Source organism: Pleurodeles waltl, chromosome 1_2, assembly GCF_031143425.1.
Source record: "Pleurodeles waltl isolate 20211129_DDA chromosome 1_2, aPleWal1.hap1.20221129, whole genome shotgun sequence".
NCBI lineage: Eukaryota > Metazoa > Chordata > Amphibia > Caudata > Salamandridae > Pleurodeles > Pleurodeles waltl.
Window position 1 is genome coordinate 595,757,536 of NC_090437.1, and position 14,542 is coordinate 595,772,077.

At 45.7% G+C, this 14,542-nt stretch overlaps 1 protein-coding gene across 1 annotated transcript in view; it reads right to left on the bottom strand.

Annotated features, from left to right (window-relative positions):
* MGARP (mitochondria localized glutamic acid rich protein) overlaps positions 1-13,124 on the bottom strand; it is a 225,394-nt gene extending 212,270 nt beyond the window's left edge. Inside the window, exon 1 of the mRNA XM_069234174.1 lies at positions 12,942-13,124. Coding sequence (XP_069090275.1) covers positions 12,942-13,011 — 70 coding nt within the window. The 5' untranslated portion in view covers positions 13,012-13,124. The remainder of the gene's footprint in view (positions 1-12,941) is intronic.
* Between the last annotated feature and the right edge of the window lie 1,418 nt (positions 13,125-14,542).

The window sequence follows — 14,542 nt, forward strand, 5'->3', positions numbered from 1 at the left end:
TTTATAGGAACTGTTTTGCTTATCAGTGTCATTCTGAGAATGCATAATTTTCAGTGATGTACATTGGTATTTTCATCATATCCCTTTCACTCATATTTTTGACTGAAACATTGTGCACTTTTATTAGGGATTGTTAATGTAATTGCAGACACAAGTCTGCGTCAGAGATCCTACATAAATACACCTCGCACGGACAAGGTCATTAGAGGGGTTCCTTCAAGATGGCATCTATGCTGCTCGTCACCTTGTTGTAGATCTCAGCCCTCGGGTCACCACGGAGCCTGATCTAGAATCCTCATTTCAAGGTAACAAGGGATGGGGGGTGCTTCTCACGGATAGGGTACTGACAGATTAGGGTTTATCACACCTAGCTCTCGTTGGGACGAGTTCAGGCTCTCTTAGTTAGGAATTGTATATCTCATGTTATTGCAATATGGTGGGGGTTTTCATATTCACAACTCTCATCTTCACACTATTGTTTTAATTATTGTGAATTATTATCCTTATCATTGCAGCTCATGCATTTTACTGCAGATTGCAGTCTTTTCAATAAATATATTGAAAAAACTCCTGCATCTCCTTCATTGCCTGTGTGTGTCTGAGACTTATTGCTAACAAGAGAAAAGGGTAACTTCTGTCCAACCATGACTACCCTGAGAAGTCGCAGCTGCAGTCCATGCGTAAGGATGCCAGAAATCACCTTTTACTATTTGGGTTTTGATGAGGTACTGTTTGCGGGCTGGGAGGGTTGGGGCGAAAGTTGCAAATCAACTTGTTGTAGGAGTGACTCAGTCACCAACAAACATAAGTGCTATCACCAATAAACCAGCAGTGTCGCTTAGGAGCGAGATTCCAATGACGACAAGCTGCATGCCCACTAATTTGATGAACTACTATTCCAGGTATTGCCCCTTCGTTGTCATCATTGCTGCCCACTCTGTCACACTGATGCCACCCCTGATTATTCTTCCATTGATTGGGTTTGTGCATATGCTTATATATTATTCTGTATATGTTAACTGGGTGTAATGTAACCAAAGTTATCCTTCTGGAATTTATGCAGAATTGTTTGTTGTTTACTGGAAATAAATACATTTCCAAACAATGAATCAATAAAACTAAAATATATATATATATATATATATATATATATATATATATATATATATATACACATATATATACATACACACACATATATATATATATATATATATACACATATACACGGAGGAGGACGGGTGGTTGGGAAATTAAGCATCACAAAAGAGGCTAGGTGGGAGAAAGAGAAAGTGGAGACTGCTTACCCTGCCAAATTAAAAAGGCGGCAAATGAGGATGACAAAGTCCACCAATGGTAAGCAGTGAAAGGGCTACAAACCCCTTATACAAGACAATATCTCTCGCAAGTGAAAGCATGTATGCTAGCACGCATGAACTCATGCAGGCTACTGACAGGTTAGTCTCAGCCTTCAAGCCTCAGATCATAATGTTTACTGGACTACAAAATATCCAGCATATAACTCTAGAAATGTAATAGTTCTGGTTAGCTATTTTGAACTTACATTTTAAACTTACATGGGATGTGTGATAAAATAACATTGGAGCACATCTCACATCTGTTTGAATAATCCTTTTTTTTTGCCATGTTGTTGACATTTATTATGGCTGATTATGTCAGGGCTAATACTATAGTAGGACATCAATAACAGCAATGACCTTATTTTGCCATATTTCCTCAGATCTACATACTGGGGTGGAGTTAGCGGTAAGCAATAGTTATTGCATATCTACTCACTTGCATGTTTTATGGGCTTTCACCAGCTCTTTGCCAACCTTTTCCCATACTGAGAAAGGTTAGATATTTACTCCTTACAAGGGCAGAAGAAAAACTTCTTCGGGGGGGGGGGGGGGGGGGGGGGGGGTTGGAGGGAAAGTGAACCTGTAAACGCTCAACAGATTTTCACATGACCAAATCTACACATGCATATTTGAGTGTGCTAAAGAACGAGTTACTTACCTTCGGTAACGACTTTTCTGGTGGATACATTAGCTACCTGTGGATTCCTCACCTCATGAATACTCCCATGGCGCCAGCATTCTACGGAAATCTTCTTACTAGTCTCTGCACGTCGACGAGGACGTCACTGTCTCGCACGCGACGCGACGCCGTCTGACGTCATACAGGCAATAAGAGGTCCTCGACGACGTGCGGACGTCAGTACCAATCATTTTTTACGTGCATGAGAACAACCAGACAATGCAATGAAAGAACAAAGCAACATCCATTATATTGTAAAAATACACCACATTGTATGAATAACTGTAAATCTTTTTATGTACATATATATATATATATATATAAAACTTTCTCTTATAAAATATATACACACACCAAGAATATACATAAAGATATATACACATATACCTATACATATATAAATATATTATATATATACATCTATTGCACCCTCAAAGACCAAGAGGAGCACACTCAAGGATTACTTGGCAAGACCATAAAGGCAACGGGGAGGCGGGTGGGACCGTGAGGAATCCACAGGTAGCTAATGTATCCACCAGAAAAGTCGTTACCGAAGGTAAGTAACTCGTTCTTCTGATGGATACAACTACCTGTGGATTCCTCACCTCATGAATAGAGTCCCAAAGCAGTACCACGCCCGGCGGTGGGTGCCTAAATGGTCAAACCAAGAAATCCTGCAGCACTGACCGTGCAAAATGGCCGTCCCTTCTAACCTCAGAATCTAAACAGTAATGTTTTGCAAAAGTGTGAAGGGACGACCAAGTTGCGGCCTTGCAGATGTCGACCACAGGAACACCTCTGGCTAAGGCCGAAGTGGCCGACTTAGCTCTGGTGGAATGAGCTCTAATGCCCTCAGGAGGATCCTTCTTTGCCAAAGAGTAACATATTTTAATGCAAAGAACAACCCACCTGGATAGTGTTCTCTTGTGGACTGCCTTTCCTCTCCTCTTGCCCACGTATCCAATAAACAGCTGATCCTCCAGCCTGAAATCCTTTGTTCTATCGATAAAGAAGCTCAACGCTCTCTTTGGGTCCAGACGGTGCAGTCTTTCTTCCTCTTTGGAAGGATGAGGCGGAGGATAGAACGTGGACAAAGTAATTGCCTGAGCCAAATGGAAGGGTGAAACAACCTTCGGGAGGAAAGCAGCCTTGGTCCTCAACACCACCTTATCCCCATAAAAAGTTGTATAAGGGGGTTTTACTGATAAGGCCTGCAACTCACTCACTCTCCTTGCTGATGTTATAGCTATCAGGAAGACTGTTTTTAAAACCAAATACCTCAAGGGGCAAGAATGCATAGGTTCAAAAGGGGACCCCATAAGGAAAGTCAGGACTAAGGACAAATCCCATTGCGGCATAACGAATGGCTTTGGAGGATATTGATTTAGAAGACCTTTCAAGAATCTGATAACAATAGGGGATTTAAATAAAGATGGTTGGTCTGGAAGACATATGAAGGCTGACAAGGCCGATAAATAACCTTTAATGGTAGCCACTGCACAACCTTTCTGCGCCAGAGATAGAGCAAAAGACAAAACGTCCGATAGATGAGCATGTAAAGGATCAATCTGCCTCTCTCCACACCACGCAACAAATTTAGACCACCTATTAGCGTAGATAGATTTAGTGGAGTGTCGCCTGGCCGCTAATATAACATCCACTACCTCAGGCGGGAGAGAGAAGGAACTCAGGTTGCCCCGTTCAATCTCCAGGCATGTAGGTGCAGACTCTGGAGGTTGGGGTGTAGAACCTGCCCCTGCGACTGTGAGAGGAGGTCTGCCCTGAAAGGGAGACGGAGCGGCGGGCACGTTGAGAGTTGGAGAAGGTCGGAGTACCACACCCTCCTTGGCCAATCCGGAGCTATTAAAATTACTAGAGCCCGGTCTTGGCGAATCTTCCTCAATACTCGAGGAATCAAGGGTATGGGAGGAAACGCGTAAAGCAACTGGCCGCACCAGGTCATTTGAAACGCGTCCCCCAATGCTTCCTGCATCGGATACTGAAGGCTGCAGAACAACGGACAATGCGCGTTCTCTCGAGTGGCGAACAGATCTACCCGAGGAAACCCCCACTTCTGGAAGATTAAACGGACTTGATCTGGATGGAGACGCCACTCGTGGTCTGCCGAGAAGTGGCGACTGAGACTGTCCGCACGCACGTTCAAGACTCCGGCCAGATGGTTTGCTATCAAGCAAATCCGATGGTCCTTTGCCCAGGACCATAGTCGAAGAGCTTCTCTGCAGAGAAGGTACGACCCCACTCCTCCCTGCTTGTTTATGTACCACATCGTGGTAGTATTGTCCGTTAGGACCTGTACCGACTGACCACGAAGGGAAGGGAGGAAGGCCTTGAGAGCCAGACGTACAGCCCGTAACTCTAACAGATTGATGTGAAAAATCTGTTCCTCTGGAGACCAAAGACCTTTGATCTCCAGATCCCCCAGATGAGCTCCCCACCCTAGAGTGGAAGCATCCGTTATGACTGTGGCCACTGGTGGCGACTGCTGGAACGGTTTTCCTTGTGAAAGATTGTTGCTTGCAATCCACCACTTCAAATCCACAGCAGCATCTCTGGAGATCTTGACAGTACCCTCTAGATCCCCTCTGTGTTGAGACCACTGCCTTCGGAGGCACCACTGAAGAGCCCTCATGTGCCAGCGAGCATGCGTGACCAACAGAATGCAGGAGGCAAAAAGACCGAGCAGACGAAGGACCTTGAGGACTGGAACTACCGCTCCATTTCGAAACATTGGAACCAAATCCTGAATATCTTGAATCCGCTGAGGCGGAGGAAAGGCCCGACCCAATGTCGTATCCAGTACTGCCCCTATGAACAGGAGGCGCTGAGAGGGCTCCAGGTGAGATTTGGGCTCGTTCACCGAAAAGCCCAGGTCGAACAACAACTGGGTTGTTGACTGCAGATGACGCAACACAAGCTCCGGGGACTTGGCTTTGATCAACCAATCGTCCAAGTAAGGGAATACTGCTATCCCCTTCCTTCTGAGCTCTGCCGCAACCACCGACATCACCTTCGTGAAGACTCGAGGTGCTGAAGTAAGACCAAACGGAAGGACCGCAAACTGGTAGTGTTGCGATCCCACCACAAACCGGAGATACTTCCTGTGTGACTTGAGTATCGGGATATGAAAGTAAGCATCCTGCAAGTCGACAGACACCATCCAGTCTTCCATGTTCAACGCCAAAAGCACCTGTGCTAGGGTCAGCATCTTGAACTTTTCCTGCTTGAGGAACCAATTCAAGATCCTCAGGTCCAGAATTGGTCTCAAACGACCATCCTTCTTGGGAATCAGGAAATACCTTGAGTAAACTCCTTGACCCCTTTCCTGCTCCGGGACCAACTCCACCGCGCCCTTTAAAAGGAGGACTTCTAACTCCTGTTCTAGCAACAGGAGGTGTTCTTGTGAACAATACGAAGGGCGGGGCGGGATGAGGGGCGGAAACTCCCGAAAGGGAAGGGTGTAGCCTTTTCCCACAACACTGAGAACCCAAGTGTCCGACGTAACAGTCTCCCATTTGGTGAGAAAATGCTGTAATCTTCCCCCTACAGGAGAGGAGTGAGTGGGAAACGGTGGAAGTCTAAGGCTGCTTCCCCTGCTGCACCCCGCCAGAGGATGAGGAAGAGGCAGAGTGCTGCTGAGAGGCTCCCCTGGTGCGGACTCTACCCCTCCCCCTAAAAGATCTATAGGGGTGGGAAGAGGCAGGTTGCTGATATCTTCCCCGAAAGGAAGAGGAGGAAGAGCCACGCCCAAATCCACGAAACCTCCTGAAGAATCTGGAAGAGGCCGTGGAAGAAGGAGCTTGGAGTCCCAACGACTTAGCCGTGGCCCTGCTCTCCTTAAAACGTTCCAAGGCCGAATCAGCCTTAGCCCCAAACAGTTTGTCCCCATCAAACGGGAGATCCAACAATGTGGACTGTACATCTGCCGAAAAGCCCGAGTTACGGAGCCAGGCCTGTCTCCTTTCCACCACAGTTGTGCCCATTGCTCTGGCTACCGAGTCGGTGGTATCCAGTCCCGTCTGGATAATTTGAGTCGCAGCAGCCTGGGCATCAGAGACAAGATCCAAAAGACCCTGGGGAAGCTCTGTAAACGAAGAGGAGATGTCATCCATCAGAGCATGAATATACCTCCCCAGGATACAGGTCGCATTAGTGGCCTTTAACGCCAGACTGCAGGACGAAAAAATCTTCTTCGACTGCGCCTCTAGCTTTTTTGAGTCTCTGTCCCCAGGCACCGTCGGGAAAGAACCAGGCGCTGACTTGGACGAACAGGAGGAATGCACTACCAAGCTCTCCGGCGTAGGGTGCCTAGATAGGAAACCAGGATCAGTTGGAGCCGTCCGATACCTCCTGGCCACGGCTCTGTGAACTGCTGGGGAAGATGCCGGCCTCTTCCACACCTCTAAAACCGGATCCAGCAGAGCGTCATTAAAAGGTAGCAGAGGCTCCGCCGCGGCTGAGGTCGGATGCAACACCTCCGTCAAAAGGTTCTGTTTTGCCTCCACCACCGGCAAAGGCAGGTCCAAAAAACTAGCTGCCTTCCGTACCACTGTATGAAAGGAAGCAGCTTCCTCAGTATATTCCCCCGGGGACGAAAGGTCCCACTCAGGGGAAGTGTCCAGCCCACTGGCCGACTCCAGTCCACGCAGCCCATCACCCGAGTCCTCTAGCTCTCCTTCCTCTAGGGCTCGTTGGTACTCCTGCTCTTCTAGTACCCGGAGAGCACGCCTCCTTGAATGCAGTCGTTGCTCAATCCGCGGAGTCGACAATGCCTCCGCCGAAGATCGGCGCCGATCTTCCGAAGCCACCGACGCCGCATCCGGCGCCACGGGTAACTTCGGTGCCGACTGAAGAGCAGCTGAAACAGATGGACCCACCGGAGTCACAGGCCGAAATCTCGACGTCGACGGGATGGAAATCCCTGGGGCCAATCCCTCCGAAGCCACCGGAGCGGCCACCGGCGCCGACACTGGCGCCGAGCCCACGTTCCCAAACGGGAGAAAGGGCATAAAGGGTGCCGGCCGAAGAGGCGCAGGATCACCCAAAGAAAAGGCCAAAGGCCCAGCCGGAGCACCCCCTGGAGCCATCTGTTGGAAGATGGCATACATCGCATTCAAGAATGCGGAACTATCGGCTCCAGGGGTGGGAAAAGCCGGATACTGGGGTGCCTGTCTCGGAGGCGACCCCGACTCCGGCCTCGGCGTCTGCGCCGGAGAAAACACTTGAGGCTCCAATACCTCAATCACCGACGCCTGTCCAGGCGAAGTTGGTGACGCCGGAGAGGGCAACGGCGTCGAAGGATGCGGCGTCACCGTGGGGCTGACCTCCCATGTCTTTCGGCGCCGATCCGGAGACCTGGAACGAGCCTCCCTTGAATGACGCCGAGATTCTCTACGGCGCCGGGAGTCTCGATGACGCCGATGTTTTGGAGAAGACTTCTTGTGATGCTTCTCCTTTGACTTGGCCATAAACAGCTTCGCCTCACGTTCTTTAAGGGCCTTCGGATTCATGTGCTGACATGAATCACAAGTCGAGACGTCGTGGTCGGAGCTCAAACACCAAAGGCAATCGGAATGAGGATCCGTCACCGACATCTTGCCTCCACACTCACGACAAGGCTTAAATCCAGACTTTCTCTGCGACATTATTTCCACAGAGAAAGAGTACGCAGCAAGATATACACTGTAACCGCAAGAGTAACAGTTGCTCCCTCGAAGATAACCGTTTCGAATGCACGGAAAAAAGGGAACTGACGTCCGCACGTCGTCGAGGACCTCTTATTGCCTGTATGACGTCAGACGGCGTCGCGTGCGAGACAGTGACGTCCTCGTCGACGTGCAGAGACTAGTAAGAAGATTTCCGTAGAATGCTGGCGCCATGGGAGTATTCATGAGGTGAGGAATCCACAGGTAGTTGTATCCATCAGAAATACAGTTCACAAATATTTTCTACGACTACAGTTGCCTTGCTATTTGTGCAAGTTCTTGTGAATTTGTGAAATAACGCAAATCTGTACAATTGCAAAGGCATCTACCCAGGGTGCTCCATTGTAATGTTCTTTCAGAATTTGGCCCCTAATTAGGTCTGGCGTTAACCAAGACTTTTCTTTTTATTACAATTATGTCCTTCCTTCTCTCCATCCATGTGTCCGCTGCCTTCACTGTGATAGCAAACTGCTCTTCACAAGGAGCATAGTGACACACAGTAGTTTTGTTCAGTGCCAGGAAGTACTGTGGCAAAGTAGGAAGGGGAGGGAGGAGGGAGGTCTGGTCAGCTGGGAGGGTGGGAAAAGTGATTTGCAGGGGGGGCAGGGCCACGGGGGCAGCAGCTGAGCAGGGGGAAAAACACAGGAGGGAGAAAGAGACAAGACAGAGAAAAATGAAAAAGAGACAGAAAAAGAAACAGATGTAAAAGACAAGAGAAAAGAGAGAAGATATTTACTTGCAGATGGCCACTAGACCACCAGGGATAAGGAGCAGGCAGGAGCCTGTGGCTGGAGGTGGGCCTCGAACTGAGAGTCAGGCAGGCCCTCAGTTCGTCTAAAGCAGAGGCAGCAGCAGGAGAAGCTGCACTGGGAGGGCAACAGACACTGACCAGGAGGTGCAAGGGATAATATTCTCTCCAGATTATAAAATGGAAATTGAAGATTAAACAGTGGCCGACAGGACATGTCTCTCCGAAGCCATACTGCTCATCGCCTAAGTTTCCTTCAAGCACTGTAACTGGAGGAGCAAATTCTGTGGGGGATCTGTGATCTGTTTGTTCTGTTAATTAAGTACGGTCACTGGGATGTTGGGACACTACTAAGAATTGCTGTTTGTCAGCCATCTCTTGACTAGTGTGGGGCCCAACAGGATTATGGGGGCACGGAGTAATCAACACCTTGGTTATCTTTTTGAATTTTGGGAGATAAAAGGCTCCGCAAGGGCCAATGAAATCTGCCTCCTGTCCTAACTGGCGAGAGGGGGTACTACGGGAGCACCAGGTGCAACTGCAGTGCAACAGTTCAGCCGAATTTAGGCCAGGTGACCTGCAACTTTGCCTCTTACATTAACTGGACAACCTGCAGCTGTTTCACAAAATCGTGCCCTTGATATCTTTTTCACCAGCCCACCGTCACCTATAAAAAAATGTGTCTCTGGGACTACCAATTAGAGAATTAAACAAACTTTTTTTTTTATTGTGTCTGGACATATTTTGTAGGGTGGACTCAAGGTTGACCACAAGGAGTCACCTAAGCACTGGCATCAGACATTCTAGAATGGCAGGCGAATTCTGGATTAGGCTCATTATTTACACCAAGCAGGGTAGAGGGCCTTTGGTGACCAAGGAGTACTTTGAGGTGGGAACGTCCATGACTGTCCCTGGCCCTTCAAGAGTACTCCACAGCATTTCCTTGGAGAGCTGAGTAGATGATTCCTCTAATAAGGGACCAGGTTATAGCGTGGATGCCCAAGCCCTTCCCCGAAAAGGTGCGGGGGATTATCCCTCATAACATTTGGCTCTGGCATTGTGGTTCAACTTCTTAGCTGGCCGACCCCCTCGTGTAGGTCAGCAGGTGAATTTATCTGGAGTTAAATTCGATAAGGGACCTCATTCAGTTCTTCAGTGGTGGAAGGGACATGACTCTAGATGGAGAATAGGTCACTAGAGATGTAAGATAATACAGTCATTTTCTGTGCATGTTTTGAATTGCTGATGTAAATGATGTTGATTATTGTATATGCAATTGATTTTATCTTCCGTTAGTAATAAATTTGACTGGAGAAGTTTTCTCAAAGCCAATAAAATTGATCTCAGGCTAAGTTTTCTAACTTATGGGTGGGGAGTTACTCCTGTGATGGGTCTTTTCCTTAGTTCTCCCCACCCTCATCAGAATGTCCCTCACTTATCAGGAGAGTCTTGCCACGTGCGGTATCATTTCCGCAGGCAAGTTCTGCCCTGTAATTAATCTTCAACGTCTGCTGAAGAACTTCAAAAAAGCAAACAAGTTTAAATCTTATGACTATTCACAAGTACATATGTTTGTTAAGCATCAGTTTGATTTAAGGTGTGCTAACTATTTACTGAACTCCACAATCTAATACTAATTGAATAGCAAAAACTGAACACAAAGCACTGACCTCTGGTGTTAAACAGAAAAGAAAAGAGGATTATCTAACCCCACATTGTCTGAACTGCACAATGAAATTCTGAACTCAAATCCCAGCTTCCTCACTTGACCAAATTGTATTGTCCACTGCCTACTGCTTTAATTCACTATGCATCATTTTCCTTAACAGTTCAACTTGAGAGCTGATTGAAGTAATGTGGTGTTCTACAAAAACCTCACATATAAGTTAATATAAAATAGTCATGCTTCACGTTCATTAACAATATAGGCAATACAAATAGAAACCATGAAAAATTGACGGTTTCAGTGACTCATGGGACATTCATCAGGACATGGCGATATTCTTTGTTTAAAAAAGTATATCTTTCAATACATGTCACTCAATTCAGTGACACAAATATTTTAGTTCCATTTTAAAGTCTGGCATTTCTTATGATATTTGCTGCCTGAATACATCTGTTGATTGTTTGGCTCCTGCTTTGGCTTTCATTCAGGCTGTCGATGCCCCCCCCCCCCATTCTGTCTCCTACACACTTATGGTGGTAAGTCAAATATTACAGTAAACCCTGAAGTTGGTCTACGTTGTTAAGCGCGGCAGGATGAATAAATAGGAAGTATACCAGACAGTCTACAAGGTAAATGCTTTCTACGTTCGTTTTTAGTTTAGTTCTTGTGGTACATCATCTTTCAAAGCTGAAGTAAGCTCCAAACATACAAAATATGGTGTGGTTGCTAAGTTTCCGGTCCACATCCAGACATCCAAACATTCAATAGAAGGAACAGAAGACAACGTTCCAGGTTCATTTAAAAGCAGGAGGAGATAAATCTGCAGCCGACAGAAAAAACGTATATACTCAATTGCTTTGGGTGCTGAACTGAAGCATATATTTGCTCTCTACCCAAGGTGAGCGAGAAAGAACACAGCAAAGATGATACATAGACAAGCTACTGGAAAAGTGACTTACTTACTTTATGTCACATAAGCAATATCACAGAAAAACAAATGTTTTACTCAGAACAAAGCTTTAACAGATACGTTAGTGTTAAGGCACTGTGCCTCGTCTTGTCAGTTAAGTTATCTTATGACGCGAGGCAACAGGATCAATTTGTTATGAACAAACTGCAAGAAAGGGGGAGTTTATGGTCATGTTAACACCCATGAATCAAGGAAAGATACTGCAATGGTATAGTGAAAAGTTGTTGAAAAATGATTGAAAACAACGAATACCAAAGAGAAGGAGAATGTTCTGATAATGGGTGAACCTGAAAGAAATTAACTTAGAAAAAAAGAAGGAAAGGCAGAAATTGTGGAATGGGTGGGTCGTTGTCTCGATGTAGAAATGTAAAATCAGCCAACAATTGAGAGGGTCCTGTAGTTCACATACAACTGCAAAAAGCGGCATAACTGTTATTATGAACAACTAAAAACAAAGGGACGAAGAACTGCTATTAGGCAGCAGCACCCGCAGATACGAAAAGCTGATGAGGTGCGTTAAGGTACAACTTAATGTACCTTAATGTCACTCGGGTTATAGCCGCGCTATACAAATAACGCGCCAACGCCATCGGATCATGTTAGGAGCTCGAATAACCGAGTGTTTCAGCACTGTGGAGATATTATACATAATCTAAAGGTAGAGAAGTCCTGAATATTACACAGTGAAGAAATCCTGGTATTTGAGTGGAGCGTGGACTCGGAGACATTAAATACCAAACGCATTAAAGCAGTAGTGCAACTACCCCTTTCAAGCCCTTAGAGAGTAAGACAAGGCTGCAAACTCAGATGTATCCGTCTGCACAGTGCATGTGTTTTACTCAAGGCCTCTCTTCCTTCCTAGGTCTGGCCAGACCAAATAAGTATGTTTCCTTTTAAATACACCGTGGGTTCAACTACGGCCAATAGTGCGTTCTAGAAGGAAAGCTCCTGGCTTGCGATTTTTTGTATTTTTTTTTTATGTCTTTTTTTTTTAGGAAGCTTGGCGAATATAATTCCTCTGGAAGCTGCAGGGTCTGCAGTGGGAGAAGGTGCAAGGAAGGAGGGTCTGCGCACTGCGGGAGAGGGAAGGGTCACCTCCGTCGTTATCAAGAAAGAACAAATGGAGAAACGACAGCCAGGAGGCGAAAGTCACGGGTCAAGTGCCGAGTGCACCTCAGAGCCACGGCAGGCGGCACCCCAGCACAGCCACTACGGAGATTAGTCACAAGCAAACGATGATAAAGGGACCCTAGGCAGCTGGGCGGGAGGAACTACTTTTTATCTAAGGGAAAAATAAATTAATGTACTAAATAATGGACCAAATAAGACAGGTAGAACTATATAGAGAACCACAGCGGCAATCCAACCTCATCCAGTAATATACATGGCCCTTGATCTCATGTCACTCTGGAATACCCAAGAAATTCCAATAAAACAGCGCTGAAGTTTTTTAAAATACATAAAATGTACCTCAGACCTCTAAATTCAAAATTAGTACAACAGTATTATAACACAGGGACCGCCTCTGCCTCCCCCAGCACACGTGCCATTTTGCCTATTTACAAGTAAAAAACATTTTTTTTGTCAAATGGTACAAAAAGTTTAATTTCTTTTCAACTTTCTCCAAATCAAAATACCAACCAGTCCACTTCGAGCAAAGGGCGTTAAAATGCATATTTTAAGCAAGAGAAAGGAAAAACAATAACTATATCCTAGACACACTTGCACGTTCCCCTCTGTATTCCGCAAATATATGGTTTAGGCAGTCACCCAACTTATAACATGTATCCTTACCGGTGCGAGGAAGGGGGCTTCGGGCCAGCGGCAGCAGCCTAAGGCAGGCGGATCTACAGAGCGCGGACATGCTGCCGTTACTTCAGGAGCGGTTCCTCTGAAATGTCACAACCAAGGCCAGCGAGAGTCTGACAGCACGCGTGCCTCCAACGGCCAGCTGCGGCACTGTGCTCTATTGCGCAAGCACGCTTCCAGAAAGATTCCAACAAATCAAACCATATGCGTGGCGACGAATGGCGCCATCTTGGAAAACACTACTTCAGTATTCGTTCCTTGCCCTGTCGCGCATTTATTTATTAAAGTTAAACCGTAAGTTTGGAAAATATTACTTTAAAAAATATAAATGCGTGTATAATCCTCATTATTTCCTCTAATAACAATTTACCCTTAATACAACAGTATGTTTTTAAGTACCTATAAAGTTATTTTGAAGGCGAATTACATGCATTAGTGTTTTCATAGTAAAGAATTACGTCGCTTTTTCCCCATGTTATCGTATGTCAAGCGGCGACCAATATGGATAAATACTAAACATATCTCTCTAAAGATGGGCGTTCTAATCGCCTTCTGCTCTGTGCATTCTTTAGCTAGTGCCCCGCCCCTTAGTTACCGCCTACTATACATTCCGGGACACCGACTCAGGTATCATGATTGTAGAAATGAATTCTTTATTTAAAAACATAGTATCGAAGTAATACTTCTTTTAGCAAAGAGAGCTAAAGTTTGTTTACAATTACCACACGGAAATATGCTGCTTGACTATACCAAGGGCACGGTGCCCTTTAGACTGTCGGGTTGGGGCGGTGCAACCCCGCCCACATCCCCACCTAAACCGCCCCTTCCCTATAGTATCTAATCGTGGAGGACAAAAGGTGAAAGCAAGGACAGTGGCTAAAGGGATTGTTACACAGAGCCACGCTTGACAGTCCGTGCTTAAACACAGAATGTGAGCTCAGTATAAAGCTGTACTGTTATAAATATCTTCTCGGTTGATTCTAACCAGCTAGTTTCTGCCCCGGTGTTTGCCATAAAGATTAACGAGAACCATTGGTGTGTAAATACAGTTTATTGTGAGGGAAGCATACTACACCTTTTATTGTATTGTAATTGCATCTATATTCTATTAACAATAATATAGCTTAAGACAAACATACATGTGACTGAAAGCATAGAACAGAACGTAAGGAGATGGTCATTCGACAAAACAAAAAATAAGAGGCAACATTGGACGTTTTAAGTCTAGGTTTTCATGCTGGGTTTTAGGAATGAAAAGGGTGCTTTTTGAGCTAGAATGCAATATGAGAACACAAAACTGTAGAAAGAACATTATTTGCATGTGAGATAGTGTCAGGCAAACATTCTGCTGCTAGGTTACTCCTAGACCACCCTTCACCAAGGACAGCTGATCTGGGCAGGCATTGGAAATACAAAGTAATGGCTCGATGCATATATAGAGAAATATCTATAACTTTAGGCTGCACTCAAAGAAAGCAGTAACCTCATGATCATAGCAACATGAGAGAATATATGGGGTATATAATGGAAACATTGAAAACGACATTCTGCAAATGCTGACATCTTCTGATGTTCACCCTTAAAGT